The 19,994-nt window shown below is 39.1% G+C and overlaps 1 protein-coding gene across 1 annotated transcript; it reads left to right on the top strand.

The window, feature by feature from the left end:
* The first annotated feature begins 3,430 nt into the window (after positions 1 to 3,430).
* Positions 3,431 to 19,632, top strand: LOC131783077 (uncharacterized). Its single transcript, XM_066165472.1, has 20 exons — positions 3,431 to 3,634; positions 5,016 to 5,149; positions 6,173 to 6,229; positions 6,500 to 6,618; positions 7,049 to 7,243; positions 8,574 to 8,784; positions 9,298 to 9,608; positions 10,731 to 10,959; positions 11,182 to 11,205; positions 11,385 to 11,724; positions 12,118 to 12,471; positions 13,105 to 13,131; positions 13,895 to 14,084; positions 14,399 to 14,560; positions 14,684 to 14,762; positions 15,019 to 15,143; positions 15,689 to 15,841; positions 16,795 to 16,963; positions 17,591 to 17,781; positions 18,268 to 19,632. Exons 1-20 carry the CDS (start codon positions 3,615 to 3,617, stop codon positions 18,502 to 18,504), a joined length of 3,327 nt encoding a protein of 1,108 aa, XP_066021569.1. The 5' UTR covers positions 3,431 to 3,614; the 3' UTR covers positions 18,505 to 19,632.
* Positions 19,633 to 19,994: the final 362 nt, after the last annotated feature.

The raw sequence follows: 19,994 nt of genomic DNA, 5'->3' as shown, positions 1-19,994 counted from the left end.
GACCTATAGACCTATAGAGAATTATTTGCGAACAAAAAATTTAAATCATATACTTCTTGCTTCATGATAGACTCTTTGAAGATGCAACATAACTATACCGCCTTTTTACCCTCTTCCCTTTCATAACCCTTCTCTTGTAGGCGCTCGTATTCTTTTCTATTTTGGAGCACTACAGACACTCATCTTTTTACAAATGAACCTAATGGCGCCTCCATAATAGAAAGACCAGACCGGTTCCTCTTGTGGTATCCTATTTTCACCTTCGCTTTCATGGTAACGTGTCAACATGGATCTCGTTTGGGCACTTCACCCTGTAACACCTAAGAGTGACTATGATGTAATTTTTCCTCGCATTATCATCCCTGAGTCAAACATTAGGGTCACAAGGATATCGTAAATGATCACCAACCGAAAAAGCTCTTCATTGTTTAAATAATTCTTCCTTGTCGGCACAACTGTATAGGGAACAGCATGGAGAATACTCATAATTATGTTAGGGCTTGAAAGATTAAATTTATCTCCTTGCTTCACATCGTTGAGGTGCATGTCAGGGTCAAGTTATACAAACTTTGATGGCCACCTTTGAATAGCGCGATGGTGCTATCATTCAGCCAAAATTCCTTTTTGGATTAACCGTTTATATTTATATTACTATTGTTATTATTATTATTTATATTAGTGCTATTGCTTTGTAATCATCATCACTATTGCAGTTGCTATTATGGCTGCTTTTGTTGTTTCGGGTGTGATTGTTTATATTGTGGCTAACACCGTCTTTATCATCATTATTATTTTGTTTTGGTCTAAATAACTAGTATTCCCTCGGTCTCATGAGCAAAAAACTAATTTGCATACTGAAACAAAAATTAAAAGCATGGGACTTATGGCAACCGTAACAACAGAGTCTAAAAAACGAAAGTCTATCATTGTTTTGCAGGTACTTATTCAAGAGACTGGGGAGAGGCGTATTGCGGCTCTGGGTGCTGTGCATGAGTCGTACGACTGTCATAAAATGCCTGGCTGGTATAGTGGAACAGTCGGTTATCACATAGACGAGGGAAAAATATTTGAAACTGGCTTCCATGAGCTGGGAAGAGAAGTCGAAGGTATGGGTTACTTTGACGATAGGTGTACGATATCTGCCACAAAGATCTGTTGGCGCTTGGAAACATAATCAAAGTCTTACCGTCCTTCTGAGGGCGACCTTGCGACAGTAGGTTTCTATTTTCCAAAGAAAAAGATTCAGAAGAAGATACTAAGAGGCTGGACGGAGGAAAACAAAGAAGATTTTCATCACCTCAGTAGTTGTTCGAGAAAATTTATTCAGCTCAGTGCAATCTAAATTTGTGTGAATCCCTGTGCCTTTCTTAAAATTCCTCAAGTCTCGAATGAAGATAGCAACAGAAGAGATTTTTTTATCTTATACTTAGATTAATATTTCTCTCGAATGTAAGCGCGAGGCGGGCACGAAGGGCGAGTCACACGCGGGGAGAGTCAAAGAGAGAAATCACCTGTGCAATGATGCATATGTGATCCCGGTGAACAAAATGATCCTCAAGTTTGAACTGCAATGGACCCGGGACATTTCGAATTGATCGGTGCATAAGATCATATAGGGCGTATTTACGTAGACTATAGTTGGCGAAGTCCGTTATACCAGTCGAAAAAAAAATCAGCCGCAGAACTCTGGGAGTGAGGTGCAGCGCGCTGACATCTTTTTTTTTTCTCATTGGGTTTTTTTTTTTTTTTTTTACCCCCGAAATGGACTTCGGCGTTTCTTTCACAGTCTGATACGTGTCAATTAGAGAGGAAAAAGAAAGGGCGCCTGTACACTTTTGAATAAATTGTTTATTTATTTCTTGGTCACCCATGGGAATTAAAGGTTCCAGATTGGTTTTCTCTCTTAACTTATATTTCTTGGAATAAATGGGCTTAAATTTTTTTTCGTGGAGAGGTGTTGATCTTCATAATTTGCAATAGTAAACCTTGTAGAATGCGTTAAACTCATCAATCTTTGTCTCCTTGTCTAGGCTTCGCCTTATTTAAATTTATTTTTGAACTTGAAAATATCTGGTTTTTGTAAAAGATGAGGATGTTCTTTAGCATTTGCAAAGAGTACTTTTATGAGAAGATGAATTATACACGCATTCTGACTGGTTATTGCCTATGATCTATTGGAGGACAGACGCGTAGAAGACCTATAAGTAGATTACTAGCAAGATCATCGAGGAGCCCTTCCGTTTACCCTGGAAGATGATGACAAGTTCCTTGGCCCCCACATCGCAAGTTTACCCCCTCCCCGACAAGTTTGCGACGACTAACACGAGTTTGTTCCCAAATGCTTTTAAAAGTCCTTTGTTCTTGGCTAAAAATATTCTTCGTAATCAAGCATGTTTTGTAAGTTCCGGAGGAAAGCCCCCTCGTTATCTTACAACATTGGAGATTTCACTGCCCTCAATGGATCACAATCTTACGCATATGCAAATGAAATGTTGGAAACGGAAAGATACCGATTCCTCTTCTATGCAAATAAACCTCCCAAAATTCAACAATTTACCCACGTGTGGCGTCGCTGAGAAAAAATACAGCCGGTATTCCAAAGATATCTTGTTTGCTCTTGTTTAATTTTGCCCTGTTCTCACCGCGCCTTCTTTCGCAAGCTGCCGCCTAATTAAAAAAAATTTTCATATCATGAAAACCTTGCCGATCCGACGAAGAAATATCTATTTTGTTAATTGTTTGATTAATTTGTTTTTCTTTACCAAATTTGTTTCTCATTACCAAAGTAAAACGTGATCAACTTGGATATTTTCTAAGGCTACGGCTTCCTAGGGAATAAATTTTTTTTAACCTAAAAAATAACAAAAAGGAAAAGAACTGCATCAAGAAAATATTTGTTGGTGAAAATAGTCGAAAGTACTCATTACAATGAAAATGGATTTGTGGGATGAAGATCTGTGTTTGATGCAGTGTAGACCACCGACAAATAGCTCTGGAATCTTGGTTGCTATAGATTTTGAAAACGCATACGATTCTGTTACCCATGATTTTCTATTTGAAGTTTCGGAAAAATTTTAAGTTTGGATCGTATTTCAGGCAGTGGATAAGAACCTTTTATACAGATATGTCAAGATGTACTATGAATAACGGTTTCAATACAAATTTTCTTTTGTACAGAGCATAGGGTTCGTCGTGATCTCTCGCACCTTTGTTTTTTATCTTGAACCTGAGAATTCTCGCGTGTCAAGAATAAGAATTTAACTGCATTCGCTGCTGATATGACCTGTTTTTCAAATATATGCGTGCTCTTGTGTGCGCTAGAGGCATATTTTAGAGTCTGGTGAACAATGTTTAAAAAAAAAAAAAATATTGAAGGCTACTTATCTCTAGCATGTGAAGAATTCACTTCCGCAGTGAGGCCTGTTGCAAATTGACAAATCACCGTTGAAAATTTTTTGTGCGTGTGTGCGTTAATTTTTGTAGTCACTCATCGTAAACAGGTTGACGAGAGAAAAGTAGACGCCAATCGATTCTTCGCCACAACTGCTATTTTGTAGAACTCCATTCCAGCATATAATCCGTAAGGACTTTCAGCCGTCTTGCGCAGGAAGATAATGGCCAACCCTGAGAATAGGTAAGTAATGCTTGTCAACATTTTTATTGAATTATTATGTCGCAGTAAGTTCTCATTTGCGGCTAGCCTGATTTCTTGAACTTAGGAGAGATTGTTATTTGTGCGAAACATCTCAGATTACATGGGTTTCCCATCTGGAGTTGATTCGACTCAGCTCTGTTCTGTTATCGAACAGTAGACTCGAGGTGATGAATTGTGGAAAACTTTATGCAAATGCATTTTCACCGAGATTGACGTTGAAATGAGTTACAGCATAAGAAAGAAAACTTTGCTGAGGTCTTATTTTCTTTCAAAATTAATTCACTAAAGAAATCCTGGCCTTAGTTCTGATTGCGTCTTTTCTTTTGGTCCTGATTTGGCGAAGGCGGTTTTAAAGCATGTTTGTGCAAGATTTCCGTTTAGCCCGTCACTCGTCTGCACATTTTTCTTTGTTAAGAAACAAGAAACAATAACGACTCAGTTGATTTCCTCTCGGAATGCTGCGGCTCTGTTTGCGGTCTTTGATCCGTTTCCTTTATTCACAGGCGCGTTACTTCCAAAATGCATCGCTTGTTATCTGAGCGCTTTCTATGTAGAAGAGAACTCAATTTAGCGAGTTTTCCATTTTTAAAGCTTCGGCTTATGCCGTTAGGTGAGGTATTTTTTATTGAGAATTTGACTTATTTTTGGCCATGACTCTTGCCTGTTTCTCGTTCTTAAAGCGTCGTGAAGCATGAAGCTTATATCATTAATGCACTTGAAGTAAACAACAAAACATTCTCGAATGTACTTAAACATTATAATGTCATTTCGTGATTTACAGTCGAAGCTGCATTAAGCGGCGCCGTATTATGCGGTCATCCCGTATTAAGCGGTCAGTTGTCCCGAATTTGTTTTCCCATAAACAGTAACTTTTAATCCCAAAATCAAAGAAGTGAGATCAAAGTTGTACAATTAAAGAGCGAGATTCTGTGTATTAAGTGGTCAATTATGGCATAAAGTGGCGTTGATTATCGATCTTTATAATAAACCTAATCCGTGGAACCTATATCAAGCGGTCACCTCGCCATTCCCCTTGTTGTTGTTCTGTAAAGCCTGGTTTTCACTTGCGACGCGAGCATAAGCGCAAGCGCAAATGAAGCATAACTGCTCTTATTTCACCGTGAAAACGGCCTCGGTGCACACATTAAGACAATCGCTTGCATAGGCGCAAGAATCAGAATTTTTCCCTTTTCTTGAACTAGTGCTTGTGCTTGTCGACGTTCGTTTTCACTTTGTAAATTTAACTTATGCGTGCGTTTGTGCTCACGCTTGTGCTTGCTTTGCTAATGAAAACCAAGCTTTACGCCATTGGTAACTAGAATACCTGATTACTGATTCCACGGGGTAAATTTTGCTTTAGATCTAATGCACTAGAGGAAGTAGAGCTGTCAATAACTTCTAAAGAAGTACTGGTAGCAATTGACGAGGAGCCTGTGCCCACCGCGGTTGCGGTTGATGAGGATCAGGTCGAGGAGGAAATTCCAGCTGGTTTTGGTATGTATGATCACAGAGAGTCCTATAGGGATTCATAATAGTGTGCCTTGATTCATTATTGATCTACCTGTTAAAGAATTTTGTGGATACAGTCAGTTTGGTTTGTCTTGAATGCCACAGATATTAACTAAACGATTGGGTTGGGTTGGTGAGGAGGATAATCACCACAAGAAAAAAAAAAAAGGCTCCAGAAGTTTACTCGGTATGCAATTGACTCCCTTATAAAGCTTAAGTTAACGCCATTTTCAGCGGATCTGCACTGGGCTTGGTTTTTGTGGTCAATGCACGCATTTTGACTTCTTATTGTCAATGTGTTGGACTAAGGACTAGAAAAAGCCTTGCACACCGTTTTTTTTTTGTGACTGGAAAAAAAAAATTGAATTATATCATATCATGTCTTCACAATACTCGTTTTCTATGCTTTGCGTTTCCAACTGGTTGAATTAGATTCTTTGTTTGAGTCAAGGCTCACCGGAAAAGTAATTTACCATCTCTTCGTCAAGGAGTGCGGTGACCGATGATTTCATTCTCATTTTTATTTCCGTAGAGGAAAAGCTCCTTTCTGAAAGCAACAACTGCACAGAATTATGTGATGAACTCAATTAACTCGGCGGCTGTTAGTGGCTGTTGCCGACGATCTCGCATAGTTTATCTCAAATAACTTGTTTTGCCTCCATTTCGGCAAATATAGTGCACAGTTTGACAACTGTTGCAATTCTTTTTCAGAATAAGCTTATTAATAGCGATGTGGACAGCGTCTGTGTCTGTTCTCTGATAGATGATAAGAAAACTAATCAAAATGTGTGAACGACTAAGCGTATTCCTACTTATAGATAAACAATGGCGTCTAAATTTGGTTAAAAAACGAAAAAATAAACATCAGCGACATACTCATGCGTCTTTTCCTCATGTGTTGCCTTTTTTTCGTTCTACCACATTTTGACATCACTTATGATGTACCTTTGTCTGAAAAAACACATAGCAAAATTTGTTATAAATTTCCTTTCTATCATCTATCTGTAGAACCAGAGGACGAGCATGGGGGTATTGATGCTTCTACTCAACAACTGCAACGTGAAAGTAAGTGGAAGAGGGCATCAAGAAAGACATAAACACAAGACGAAAATAAACAGACTCTTAAAACAATAGTGTAATTGTGTTACAAAGTCAACGTGCATTCATTTCGTCTATTCAAAGTCTTTTCCTTCCCTGAAGACTGTTCATCACATGAGAAACGAGGGCCACATTGAGAGGGTGGTGGAATTCAAACTTCTTTTTCGGTGGTTTTTTAATTGAAAAATATCCATACTTGTGAATCGGCATTCTTGCGTGTGTCTGATTGTTTTATAGAAACAGAGAAGGATCTGGATGATGCTCTGCGTAAGGGTGATTTCGATGCGATTAATCAAACGTTGACTCCAAAAACCCTGGCAAGGTGTAAAACTAATTCCTTACTCAAATCTCTTCAGGTTGGTCTTGTAATTTTATATTTACCAATTTTACCGATATACTTTACTTTAGGCTGTTTCGCCAGACTAGGTGAAAAATGTAATCCTTATTCACTGTGGTTTTGTTTCACCACTCCATATGATTAGCTCGTCATACGCATACCACTCTCTCAACTGATTAGCGCCAAAACTATAACCAGTCGTAACTTCTTCACTGTCCGAGAGTGTCCTTGTATCTTTATCACCCTTAAAGGATCACTGGCTTGCAGTTATATCTTGTTTTTGTTCTTACTGGTCATCGAGGTCTCTGTGTGCTAATTTACGACAGAAAATTTAAAAAACTCTCCTACCATGTGCAACAATTAGAGGCTAACAAGAGATTAGAAACAATATCATTGATTTTTACAAGCCATTTGATAAAGAAGATAACTTCATTTCTTTATAAACTTAGGTAAACAAAGCACTGCGAAATTTAGTACATGGTGCGAACCCGGAGAAAGACGATATAGAACAGCTAGAAAAATCTATAGGCGAGTTCGCAGCAGCCTTGATAGATCCTCTTAAAGCCGACGACGATACCAGAAATACATTTCAAAGTTGTTTTGATGATGTGGTGGACAAGGCAATTGACACAAAGCAGAAGAAGGTACTACATAAGTGATAAAAAAGGTTTCTAATGAATAGTTTCTGATATCCTTCAGCCCTAAAGTCGATTTTAGTGCGAATGCTGTCGCCCATCTGATCACATAGGTGCCCTTACCTTTACATGCAGTGTAAGTAAGGAAAGAAGAAAGACACTTAACATTATTATATGCCTAGACTTCAGTCAACAAAACGAGCACGAGGATCGATTCTATATTCGTTTCTTCAACCGCAGCGCACACATATGATCTTTGTATGTTTACAGCCATTATTCACCACTTCGAAGGTTTATTTGGATCCAACATAATAACCAGCTCTTAGGTGGCTTGTTAGGTAGAGCGCTGCACCAGTATCGCAGAGGTCATGGGTTCAAATCCCGTACGGGCCTGAATTTTTTTTTTTCAGTCCTTATTTCAACTAATAGTTCAGTGGTGTTCATAACCGCGAGGATCTATTCTATATTCGAGCACTGTGATTGGTTGATTCTTGGTCACGTGCCCTTGATTAAATTCAAATGTATCCCGACCGGGATACAATTGCGCAGTTGTTGCTCGCGCGCCGAATACAACAGCATGTTTTTGCCACATGATTGTTTAAAGGAAAGTCTAAATATGTAACAAAGCACTTAATATATGGTCCCTCGGGAAACTAGTTTGTTTTGTTTTCCCTCGAGTCCTGATGTTTCCCGAGACTTCAAAACTAACTGTTTCCCGAGGGACTTTACATTAAGTGAATAATGCTCCCACCAAACACCACCAGTGAAAGCTTCCTCGCCGGTGTGATATTACAAAGGGGAAAAGATACTTTTAAGATTTATGCACACAATATTACGATATACTTGGTGCCAATCAAATGTACAGGACGTCATTTTGGAGTGTCTCTCTACTTTATGTTCAAAGAGGCAATTAATCAATTTCCAGTGAAAGAAACTATATTCTAGTGAATCTACTAAATGATGTGAGGCCAAACTGAATGATTTAAAGACACTGAACACACCCACAGCTCGACGCCATCGCCAATCCAGCCTGAAATTATTTTCTACCTTAAATTGTCTTAATTTTTCTTCTAAAAAATCTTTCACACCCTTGCTTTAGCAGTTCTCTTCTGTTGTAGATCACAGATGACGTAAAAATGTGGTAAGAACAAAATGGTGGCACATGATGCGTGGTCGGGTGTGTCACTGATATGTCGCTAGAATTGTTTTGAATTTAATGAAGCCAAAATTTGTTCATGCTGACGTCTCCTCTGAGATTCTCCTCTGATAAGTAATAAGCATGAACCAATTCAAATCCAACTTATTGTGTAAAACAAATTATCCACGAATTTTTTCGCAGTTCATCTTTCACCCAGTGGTGTATAACTTGCTTAACTCCAGATGGTACCGCTCCTTTTTTCACGTAAGAAAAGAATCATGGCGGACACCTAAACGCTGGGGATACTTTTTTCTCAACCTCTGGACGGTGTTTGACATCTTCTTTTTTCCCTTTCTCTTTGCCATTTTCTTCGTCGTGCATTTGGTAAAACGGGCCTTGAGGAGGAAAAGAGGTTTGTAATATCGTTTTGTTAGCATTCGTTAAAGTAGTTGACATGGTACAGTAGATGGTAACGCGTTTTTAGTAAGCTCTCAGGTATTCCAAAGGTTTGGGCCTGGAGGGGGTGAGGGGTGGGGCGCGGAAGGTGATGGCTTTTCTGTAGTTTATTTCTAACTCTAGCAAACTGAGTCCTCTCAATTGAAAAAATGCAAAAGTCCTTAGTAAGGCTATGCGCGAAGCGCGGGTCACGCATTTTTCTTCCCTGGCACGTGAAACGCGCACCATGCTTGCCTCGTGCTTGCAAAAAAACTAAGCCTGTTTTGCAGGCTACATCGTTCAAGGAGCGTTTACAGGCCTGGTATTTGTTCCCACCTGATCATAACAGTCTTAAGAATGGTTGAGATTGCTAAGTCTTGAGATTAGATACAAGGAGCTACTGGAGAGTTGTTGTGGTGCATGGTATCAGTTGTTGGATGTTTCCTTTATCGATCAGTGGTTTAATCCGCTTTCCTTGATCATTTTTCAGAAACTAAAATATGTTTTATTTTGACGCTGGGCAAAGATACCTCAGAAGAAGAATTTGATCTGGTTAAAGGGACGATAAACTACATTGTTCGTGAATATGGCTGCCACTCTGCCAAATACTGTGTTGTTTTACATAAAGACCACGAAAGAATCGGTAACATCAACTTTAAAGAGAGGTGCACTACTGAGGCTGCACTTCGAGTGAGGATTAACGCGTTAGAACTGCCAAGCTCTGCCAGTTCACTCGTTGAAGATCTTGTGGCCACCCAAAGTGTTTTCATGGATCAAACACTTGGGAAGGAGGCCAAAAAGGTGAGGTATACGTGCGCGCAACCGTTTTCCGGAGCGCTCTCAAGTTTTGCCTCTTAACTTGTTTCCATGGGCTCATTTTGCAGTCATGGGCTGGTTATCAGACCTTGGTAAGTTATTCCTACCAATTCATATTCAATGTTGATTTAATTTGACGACCACACGCTACAGTTGATTTATGTTTAAATCATAAATACAAATCATGTTTTAGTTAGTGTCATGGCTCATGGGCCGGCCTCTTGCATTTGCCTTCTTGCTGAAGAACTCAGGCTTTCCCCTCTCGCTTCAAGCTTTTAAACTCGCTGTTACGCCGAATAATCAAGCTTTCATTCTCTTTCTCTGTCAGATATCAGCAAGAGAAAAACATGTCCCACTATTTTCCTTAGGTATCAGTAAATAGTAATAACCTTTACAAGATTGCTATTGGCTCGTAATCTTCCAGTCTTTCTTGAGAACTATTGCGTAAAACTCCTCGGAAATTTTGTTCAGGACCTCTGGTACGTCTATTTTGAGAAATTTGTCTTTTAAGTCCCAAAACTTCCAGACTTTTAGCCGGATGTTTGTGCTTTTTGAGGTATCTTTGTTGTGAGTATTCTCCTGTAAACTCTGAACTAAAACGTGGTTACTTTCCAATAACCTGTCCGCCATTTTGTTCTGCTGTGCTTTCGCGACTTTCTTGACAATCGATTTAATTTCAACTTTCTGCAATCCATTTCACTTTTTGCATTTAGTTTCAACTCTCTGCACAGTTTGGGTTAATTGATGCCTTCTCAGCCAATGAGCATGCTGAAATTTTTGCATTACATGTACATAACAGCTACAGTTATTAGTTGTGTGAACAGATTAATTAAACGGCGAAATAAACAAAACCATCAATAACTTATGCAATAGATCCAGTAGTTAAGATACTTACAAGCACATCAGCAATATTCACTGCGAATCCAATCATTGTCGTTGAAAGTGTTTGTTTTTTCACTGAAAAAAATTCAAGCATCTCTTTCATAAGAAGGCTGGTGTAGTTTCAAGATTGGTAAGTTTGGGCTCATATTTGATAAAACTTGTAAATTTGGTTTTGAGAACCAAAGGGATAAATATCACCTTTTTTTAATTTTATGTTTACATTAGGTGGTCGTGCTCTTTCTTAATTATTCGTTACACAAGGTTATGGCTGACACCGAAAGACCACCGCCCTTAGTAGAGGAGATACAGGGTATGCAAGTTAACATCTTTCCCGTCGGTATCGGGGAGAACGCCAAATTATCAGAGTTAAATAAGATGGCAAGTAAAGGTAGCACAGCACGCCACTTTGGAGAATACGAGTCACCCGAGACGTTGGGGACAGCTGTCATACAAGGTAACCTGGGGAGGTTTAAAGTTATGATTTTAAAAAACCCTTCTTAGAACGATTATTCTCCCATTTGGTTTGGGAAAAAATAAGAAAATATTGCATGCAGTTGTTACAGTTCGAATTGAGGAAGGTTTTAAACGGTGCTATATTCAAAAAAGCTTTAACTTTTCTCCCCACTGCTCGGAGGTGTAACTGGCTTTATAATTGATATGTTTTACTTTCTTACAGGTATCGAGGGAAAGAACATCTATGGTGAGGACGGGCTATTTTTGTTAGCTAGATTTCCAAAGACCGTTAAACTTTTTTTTTTCTGATGATTCTTGCTAAAACGTCAGTGCTTTCAGAGTTTTCTTTTGATGGTCTCCATTCTATGCTAGCGTCTCAATCATTGTCCTACCGAGTACAACTATGATTACTATGATGTCTTCCAGAGAAATACAAGGATTACTTTACGACTCCTTATTTCATCTTTTTCCGCGACACGCTGAGCTATCTCACCCTCCTTGGTCTTCACTTCGCCATTTGCCTGTTCCCTTCATCTGTTGCCTTCAGTCGACTAGAATGGGCCATTTTAGTTTTCTTCTTGGGACGCGTTGTGATGGAGGTGGATCAGTTTATTAGTGTTAAGGAGGCTGGAATGAAAGCACAAAAGCTGTGGAGGAGGAAGAGGGGTGGCTCCAGCTACCAAGTACGTTCACATGAGGGTCACCAAGAGACAAATGAGGCAGAAGAAGACAATATCCTGCGAAAGAAGCTTAGTAATTATTTCAGGTATTTCGGATTTTTTTTGTCCGTTTTCTAGTGACAATAGTAGATTCTCATTCATATGGGAGTATGATCAGCTAGGAAGGATGGGGAAAAAGAGTTTACAGCTTGAAGAAGGTAACAAAATGAGCCACTGTTCTCAGCTTAGGTGCACTGGTCATTTTTTGAGGGCTACACCATCAATCATGAGGTGACATTGTTCACTGCCTGTGTTCATCGATAGAAACCGGTGTTAATTGTTTTAGTACATCAGTAGTTAGCTCGTACCCATTGTAACAACAAATAGTGGTACATGCAAGAACTGATTATCTTGCTTCATAATTGTGCAAGGTCTAGCTGTTCACGGATTACATTAAATATATAATGGTCTTCTAGTACTGATATCTACTACTTTTTTAGTGACCGTTGGAATGTGCTTGACTTCATCATTCTTGTTTTCTACCTGATTACCTTCATACTACGCATAATTACATGGAGGAACTCCACGGACGTGTCAGACAACAGACTCTTGGCTGTGTCAGAGTATTTCTATGGATTTATCGCCATGTTTCTCACACTGAGAGCCTTTGGTCAAGTCATAGAGGGCGTGCGGGGAGTGGGTGCAATACAAATCGCTTTGTTCTTTGTTATCTGGGATGTAATGGCGATATTTTGGCAGTTTTTGGCAATTATTCTCGCATTTTCTCTGGCTATGACCAAGATATATGTTGCTGAGAAGGCCTCTACCTTAGGAAAAGATTCCGCGGAGGACTTGTGAGTACATGTTGCGATTTTTCTCAATCATCGAAACCGTGAACGACAGATTCTAAATTGTTGGGTCTCTTCATTTGTTACTCTTTTTAGTGATGGGGTGGAAGAACTTTCCTTTAACGTTATGGAGGGAAACCTCATGTCTGTCTAGGCACCCACTGTAGGAAACAGTGGGCCATGGGAAGCCTAACAGGAGAGTAAAACTACTCAGATCAGAATATGAAACGTTGCATGAAAGACCAATTTTTTACAGTCTTTATGAATATTCACGCAGGAAATTTCAGAAACAGGCCTCAATAAATAAGTCAGTGCGTAGCGCAACCACTACACAAAAGGTTTAAGATCAAATTATGATAACCTGTAACCCATTAATTATAATAATTGCTGGGTCAGTCGAAGTCATAAATTGTGAGGTCAGTGAGTTGCTATACACTGACTTTTGGTGCTTCTGGAAGTACCAAAATTTATGGGTCCAGGAATTTTAGTTAACAATTTCTCTGGAGCAACACAACCGTGTAAAATAAAATTCGGAGGGAGGAGGAATGGTGGTGATGTAACTTTGACAATTCATGTTGGTTAAACCGTAAACTGTGGTAACGGTTTCCTTAACAATTAATTTTCTTCTATCATTTTTAGGGCATGCAGTGATTCCGGGCTAATTTGGTAAGAGTAAAACTGTTGTGTTTTTTTTTTCTACTCTAATTTTAACTTTGTACTCTGATGTCTGAAATATACCAGGTTACACGAAATTTTTGCTATACTTGAATTATTTAAAAAACTTTCAAGCGTGAAATTCTATACCTGAGGCGTCGGAAAAGTGAATTAAGGTCTCCCGAGAGGAAAAAAAAGGGGAAAAAACCATACTGATGTGTTAAAATAAGTACTGTTGTTCAACCACGAGCTTTACCAGCTTCATCATAAAAATTTACAGGGAAGACGCTCTTTCCTTTCATGGCAGCAGATTTACTAGAACAAGAAGCAGAGCTGCGAGTGAAGAAACCCTCTTTGCTCCCCATCCCTCTCGCGGCTTCCCTTCCAGTTAATTAACGCTACTTCGCCAACTAATTATAAACCTGTTGAAAGGCCGGCCCAGGTATTAGTTTACCTTCTTAAGAGGTACCTTACGGTTTCTCCTTCTGGAAAAATCCAGACTTTAGCGTTGCTATTTCTTTTGACTAGTGATATCCCTCAGGTTTAAGGTTATCTTGTAATATTTTAGATACCAACACGTAAATGTGTTGATGTTTGACTTAATGGAGCTGACCAGGAATCTTGAGAACAAATTTTGTAATCGATGATCCATGTATGAGCAGTGACATGATGGCCTCTAGGACACAGACGTTTAAAAACATTTATTGCGGTCATGACGATCTCAATTTAAAAAATTGAGTGGTTTTTGCTCTAACTCGTTGCTTATGTTCTTCAGTTGGTGGAACATAGCGACACACCTTGGTTGGTCTTTACTGGGTTTAGCTGACCTGGATAGGTTGAATTCCGTCGACAATCCTTCCGTTTCCCTTGTTCATGTGCTGTACAGCTTGTTCTTAATCCTGGCAGTTGTTCTCCTCGTGAACATGATGATTGCGTTGCTCTCCAATACCTATCAGCAGGTTCAGGTACTAAACAGTCTATCATATCATATTCATAATCCAGAGTTAAGAAAATATGAGAAGTTCTCGACTGTAAACTTGGTGGAACTTTTTTTGGCGTAAGATATAAAATATATTTTCTGCAAAGTTCAAAAGATTCTATGATTATCTGTAATTGTACTTTTGGCCGACTGACGCTTTAGACGAAAATGATGGTGAATATTGTCCCGTGGGTATGATATATCAAAAATATTCTTCCGCTGAAGGAGTGTCGCCTGTTGTTTTTATTAACCGGTACTTCCTTAGAAGCTGTTAAGTCCCTCTCATTCCTCTATTATCAGGATAATTCACTGCAGGAGTGGTCTTTCAAGAGAGCCATTACTGTAAGGACGTACAGCACCTATCACCCGATACCAGTGCCCTTCAACCTTTTGTCTGTCCCCCTGATAATACTCTGGAACCTATGTTGGCGCGACACTCCTGCTTCGCGCGAGGGCGGACGGGTAAGCTGCGGCCTTGCCAATTAGTTCTGTGAGTTTTAACAAGCTGCTGTTGTTTAAAGTTATCGTTCACGTCTGCTCAGTGATTTTACTTCACTTTCGATGTGGCCTTCTTTGATTCGACAGAGAGTGGCTCTGAATAAAGTGGTGAAGAAACTAGAAAGGATGTACTTCGGGAAATACGGTTATGAATTTCCCCTCACAGGTGAGTGATGTGCTAGATTGGTAGATAGCCCCAGAAATCTATTATATGGTCATAAAAAAGAATATGGCGCAAAGAGATGTTTTTCTACTAAACCTTGCTTTGCTATGATCGAAGCAATAGTTCTAAAGAAGTTTATACCATGACGGACAAGAAATAAAAAAATCACAATTTATTTATAACGAGGCGTATCGTAATGATTTTGCTGACTAGATTCAGAAGACGCCAATTTAATATTTGGTTCCTCGCTTTGTTTTAGAGGGGAAAAAGATAGATCACTTGGTGCAAGAAAATGAGGGAGGACGAAAATTGGCCAATCAGATAGTTCGGCAAGTATTCCGACCGCGTGGAAACAAGGAGGAAAAACTTGCGTCTGGCCACAGGGTGAGTGTTTTTCAGGCACACATTCTTATGTTAATTAAACAGGAAGTTTCCCTACCATATACTATGGATCCTGCTCCATCAGTATACACCTTTTTAACCTTTTTAATTTGTATTTTAACCTTTTCCCTCGAACAAAAATTTAATTGTACGATTGAGAAAATCTTTCAAGAAACGTTGTGCTGTAGTTTCCTTGTTCCCTTGAAAAAAAACCGAACTTGTTTTGTGGTGACATAGAAAAGCTGATCTCAAATGCTTCTCCGGGAAGTACAAAAAAGTCAACAAAATTTGCTCTCGACGCGCGATACGAAAATTAATGGGAGGGTTATAGCTTGAATAAAACCCCTTATAGCTTGCTGGTATGTCGGTGACAATGTCCCTGGTTGAGAGATTGTCTTTAAGTTTTCAAATTTCTCCTTGAAGCTTTGGTTCTTGGCCAAATATTCATTTTTGGACAATGTCTCAGCCGCAGACATTTTCAGGTGACATACCAGCCGCCTGAAGGGGTCCCTTGTGTTACTGAAGTTTTTTTTGATTGTCATTTTAAGGCGTGGTATGATTCGCCGGGAATTGCTGTCGATGGCTGTCTCCTAACTTACATGGGACCTAATTTCTGCAACATATGCAAAAGTGGAAATCGTAAGAACATTCACAGTGCCAAGTTCAAGTCTCCCTTTACACCAGAGACACCAAGATTCGAGGTGTGCTTTTGATTTATAGAAAATTATTTGCAAACAAAAAATTTAATTCATATACTTCCTGCTTCATGATAGATTCTCTGAAGATGCAACATAATTACATTGCCTTTTTACCCTCTTCTCTTAAATAACCTCCCTCTTGTTGGCGCTGGTATTCTTTTCTATTTTGTAGCACTACAGATACTACTGTTTTTAAGAATGAACTTAACGGTGCCTCCATAATAGAAAGACCAGACCGGTTCCTGAAAAACATCTTTATGTTCCTCTTGTGGTATCCTATTTTCACCTTTGCTTTCATGGTAACGTGTCAACATGGATCTCGTTTGGGCACCTAACACCTAAGAGTGACTATGATGTAATTTTTCCTCATATTATCATCCCTGAGTCGAACATTAGGGTCACATGGATAAAGTAAATGATCACCAACCGAAAAAGCTCTTCATTGTTTAAATAATTCTTCCTTATCAGCACAATTGTATAGAGAACTGCTTGGAGAATATTCATAATGATGTTAGGGTATGAAAGGTTAAATTTATCTCCTTGCTCCACTTCGTTGAGGTGCATTTCAGGGTCAAGTTATAAGGCCTTAGATGGCCACCTTTGAATAGCGTGATGGTGCCTTCGTTCAGCCGAAATTCCTTTTTGGATTAATCGTTTATATTTATATTATTATTGTCGTTATTATTATTGCTTTGTAATCATCATTATTATTGCAGTTGTTATTATGGCTGCTTTTGTTGTTTATATGATCATTATTTCGGATGTTGGTTGTTTATATTATCACTAACATCGTCTTTATTATCGTTATTATTTTGCTTTGGTCTAAGAAACTAGTATTCCCTCGGTCTCATGAGCAAAAAAACTCATTTGCATACTGAAACAAAAATTAAAAACATGGGACTTATGGCAACCGTAACAACAAAGTCTAAAAAAAAGAGTCCGTCATTGTTTTGCAGGTACTTATTCAGGAGACTGGAGAGAGACGTATTGCGGCACTGGGTGCTGTGCATGAGTCGTACGACTGTCACAAAATGCCTGGCTGGGATAGTGGAACAGTCGGTTACCACGTAGACGATGGTAAAATATTTGAAACCGGCTTCCATGAGCTGGGAAGAGAAGTCGAAGGTATGGGTTACTCTGACGATAGGTGTACGATATCTGCCACAGGGATCTGTTGGCGCTTGGAAACATAATCAAAGTCTTACCGTCCTTCTGAGGGCGACCTTACGACAGTAGGTTTCTGTTTTCCAAAAGAAAAAGATTCAGAAATTTTCGTTTGTAAACGTTGTAGGGATCACTTTAAAATCGTTATAGACTCCTCGAGATGATTATTCTGACGTGCATGAGATAAATGGGAAATGTATTGTAGCTGTATGACCAAGATAGAATGTTGAACGTAGTTGCTGTAAAATCCATGTGCTTAGAGTGTGAACCTGAAAAAACCCTGAATCCTTCGATCGTGGGGGGTTCCAACCCTCACCTTCTGCTTGCCGATCAAATGGTCTACAGAGAACTCATTTAAGGCCAAAGAAAAACGAGATTCATATCAACAAATGCTTGACGCTGCTAGGATCATTTATATCGTCAACACTTCTTGTATAAATACAGTGAGGGAGATTAAACTTCAAACGAATGAACGAGGAGGTAGGTCATTGATCAAGACCGAACAAAAAGGAAAAAAGTCCAATTTCACATCCTAGTGTTACACGGTTGGTTGCCTCATGTACTTAATGTTTTCTGTTGATAACGTAGGAGCTATGGCTTACCGCGGTGATCTCATCGCATGTGAAGTTGATTTTAGTGGAGTCCTCGAGGGCAAAGTCTCTGTGTTGTTCTTCTTGAATGGTAGAGAAGTAGTGCGTTCTTCAGTGGAGTATACAGAGAGAAATAAACTATTTCCTTTCGTTTCATTGGGATCTGAAGGCATTACAGTGCTCACCAAGGTATGTTCGAAAGAAAGAGGGCGGAGCGGGGAGCGGGGAGCGGGAAGGGGGAGGGGGGAGCAGGGAGGGGGGAGCAGGGAGGGGGAGGGAGAGGGTAATGGGCTAGAAATTGAATCTATAAATGGTTTGGTTTCATGCTAACATATCACGCCTCGGCACACTCCTCCTGTTACAATCAAGGGATTGGTCATGAGACCAAATTAGAAGCATGTGGCGAGGAAGAACTTTGTCGTATCCAGTGTTGAAAAGACTGCTAAAATTTTGTTCAAGTTTGAGTAATTTAAATGTTTGCGAACATTTACAAACTATCCAACCTTTTTACCAAAAGGCTGTGCCCTGAATGCTCTGAATGATCTCTGCAGCATATCTGTATTCCACAATTGTGAAAATTAGAGCCTATAGTTGACAATTTTTGATCATCGCTGTCCTAAAATTTCGTCTTTTTTTATTTTTTAATTGGAGACGTTTGACTTTTGCACGTTTTAGATGTGCCATCCCGACAGAGACCAGTTTAGTAGAGTGACAAATGAAGACCTTCAGAAGGAAATTGGAGATCTGCGACGTGATTTTCAGGATCAACTCGACAAGCAAAGGAAGATGTTAATGTCAGAAATGAGAGATTTAGTACTGCGTTTGAAGGAAGTAAAGGATAAAGAAGAACAAGAAGAAGATACTAAGAGGCTGGACGGAGGAAAACAAAGAAGATTTTCATCTCCTCAGTAGTTGTTCGAGAACATTTATTCAGCTTGGGTGCAATCTAAATTTGTGTGAATCCCTGTACCTTTCTTAAACTTCCTCTAGTCTCGAATGAAGATAGCAGCAGAAGAGATTTTTTTTTTATCTAATACTAGATTAATATTTTTATCGAATGTAAGCGCGGGGCGGTCACAAAGGGCGAGTCACACGCAAGGAGAGAAATTTACATCTGTGCAACTGATGCATATGTGATCCCGGTGAACAAAATGATCCTCAAGTATGCACTGCAATGAACCCGGGACATTTCGAATTGATCGGCGCATAAGATCATATAGGGGGTATTTGCGTAGACTATAGTTGGCGAGGTCCGTTATACCAGTCGAAGAAAAAATCAGCCGCAGAGGTGCAGCGCGCTGACATCTTAATTATTATTTTTTTTCTCATTGTTTTCTCTTTAATCCCCATAACGGACTTCGGTGTATCTGTCACAGTCTGATACGTGTCAATTAGAAAAAAAAAGGAAAAAGGAAGAGCGCATGTACACTTTTGAATAAATTGTCTTGATGCTGTAAGGAGAAATTATCTCTTGGTCACCCATAGGAATTAAAGGTTCCACATTGGTTTCCTCTCTTACCTGATATTTGTTGGAATAAATGGGCTTAAATAGGTTTTTTTTCGTGGAGAAGTGTTGGTCTTCATAATTTGCATTAGTAAACCTTGTAAAATGTGTCAATCAATCTTGTCTTTTTGTCTAGGTTTAGCCTAAAGCTAACGCCTGATGTAAGTGGAAAGTTGCCTGAATGAATGGTTCAGTAAACAATTGTATTACATAGTAACTCTTTGATGGCGTACAAACTCCCAAGAAAATAAAAGTCTTGACTGACCAGGATATTTTTGAAGATAGAGTTGTTTGAAGAGTATGGTTGACAACTCATTTTCGCAGGTGGAACTAAAGATGCTGGTAAATTAGGAATGAGTTGTTAAACAACAGGAAAATGCAAACCCACGCAATTTTATTGAAAAAAACTTTCAATAATGTCACGTGAACGTTATATAAAGCAACAATAATCACTAGTGAGTTTCAAATTTCCAAAAAACATAAATAATTTTGTAAGCAATTATAAATATCTAATTTGAAGAGATACTCTTTCGCTAAGTCTGACTCAGCAACATTTAGTTAGCTTTTATGAATATTTTAATATAGAAGGTAGCCAGAAAGTAAAAATAAGTTGGACTGGCCGTTGTTGTTCATATTTTTTCTTGGCAAATGGTGAAAAGAATTAGGAGCAAATTGCGACAATTACTCTTTTCGTTTTGTAGCAGCATACATAAAATAGCTTAATTGCTCATACTTTTGTTCCACAGTCATATCCAGCATGTCTAGATTTATACTTTTGCGTATCAGACACTTGTTCCCTTTGTAGCCGTTTTTGCGACGTCATGCAACTGATGCACGTTGCGTGACATCCAAGAAAAGGCTGCGAGATATACCGGTACTCGGCAGTTTCATTGAATCA

This window comes from Pocillopora verrucosa, chromosome 1, assembly GCF_036669915.1.
Source record: "Pocillopora verrucosa isolate sample1 chromosome 1, ASM3666991v2, whole genome shotgun sequence".
Taxonomy (NCBI): Eukaryota; Metazoa; Cnidaria; class Anthozoa; order Scleractinia; family Pocilloporidae; genus Pocillopora; species Pocillopora verrucosa.
The sequence above is the reverse complement of the archived record's forward strand: the minus strand, read 5'-3'. Positions and strand labels throughout refer to the sequence as shown.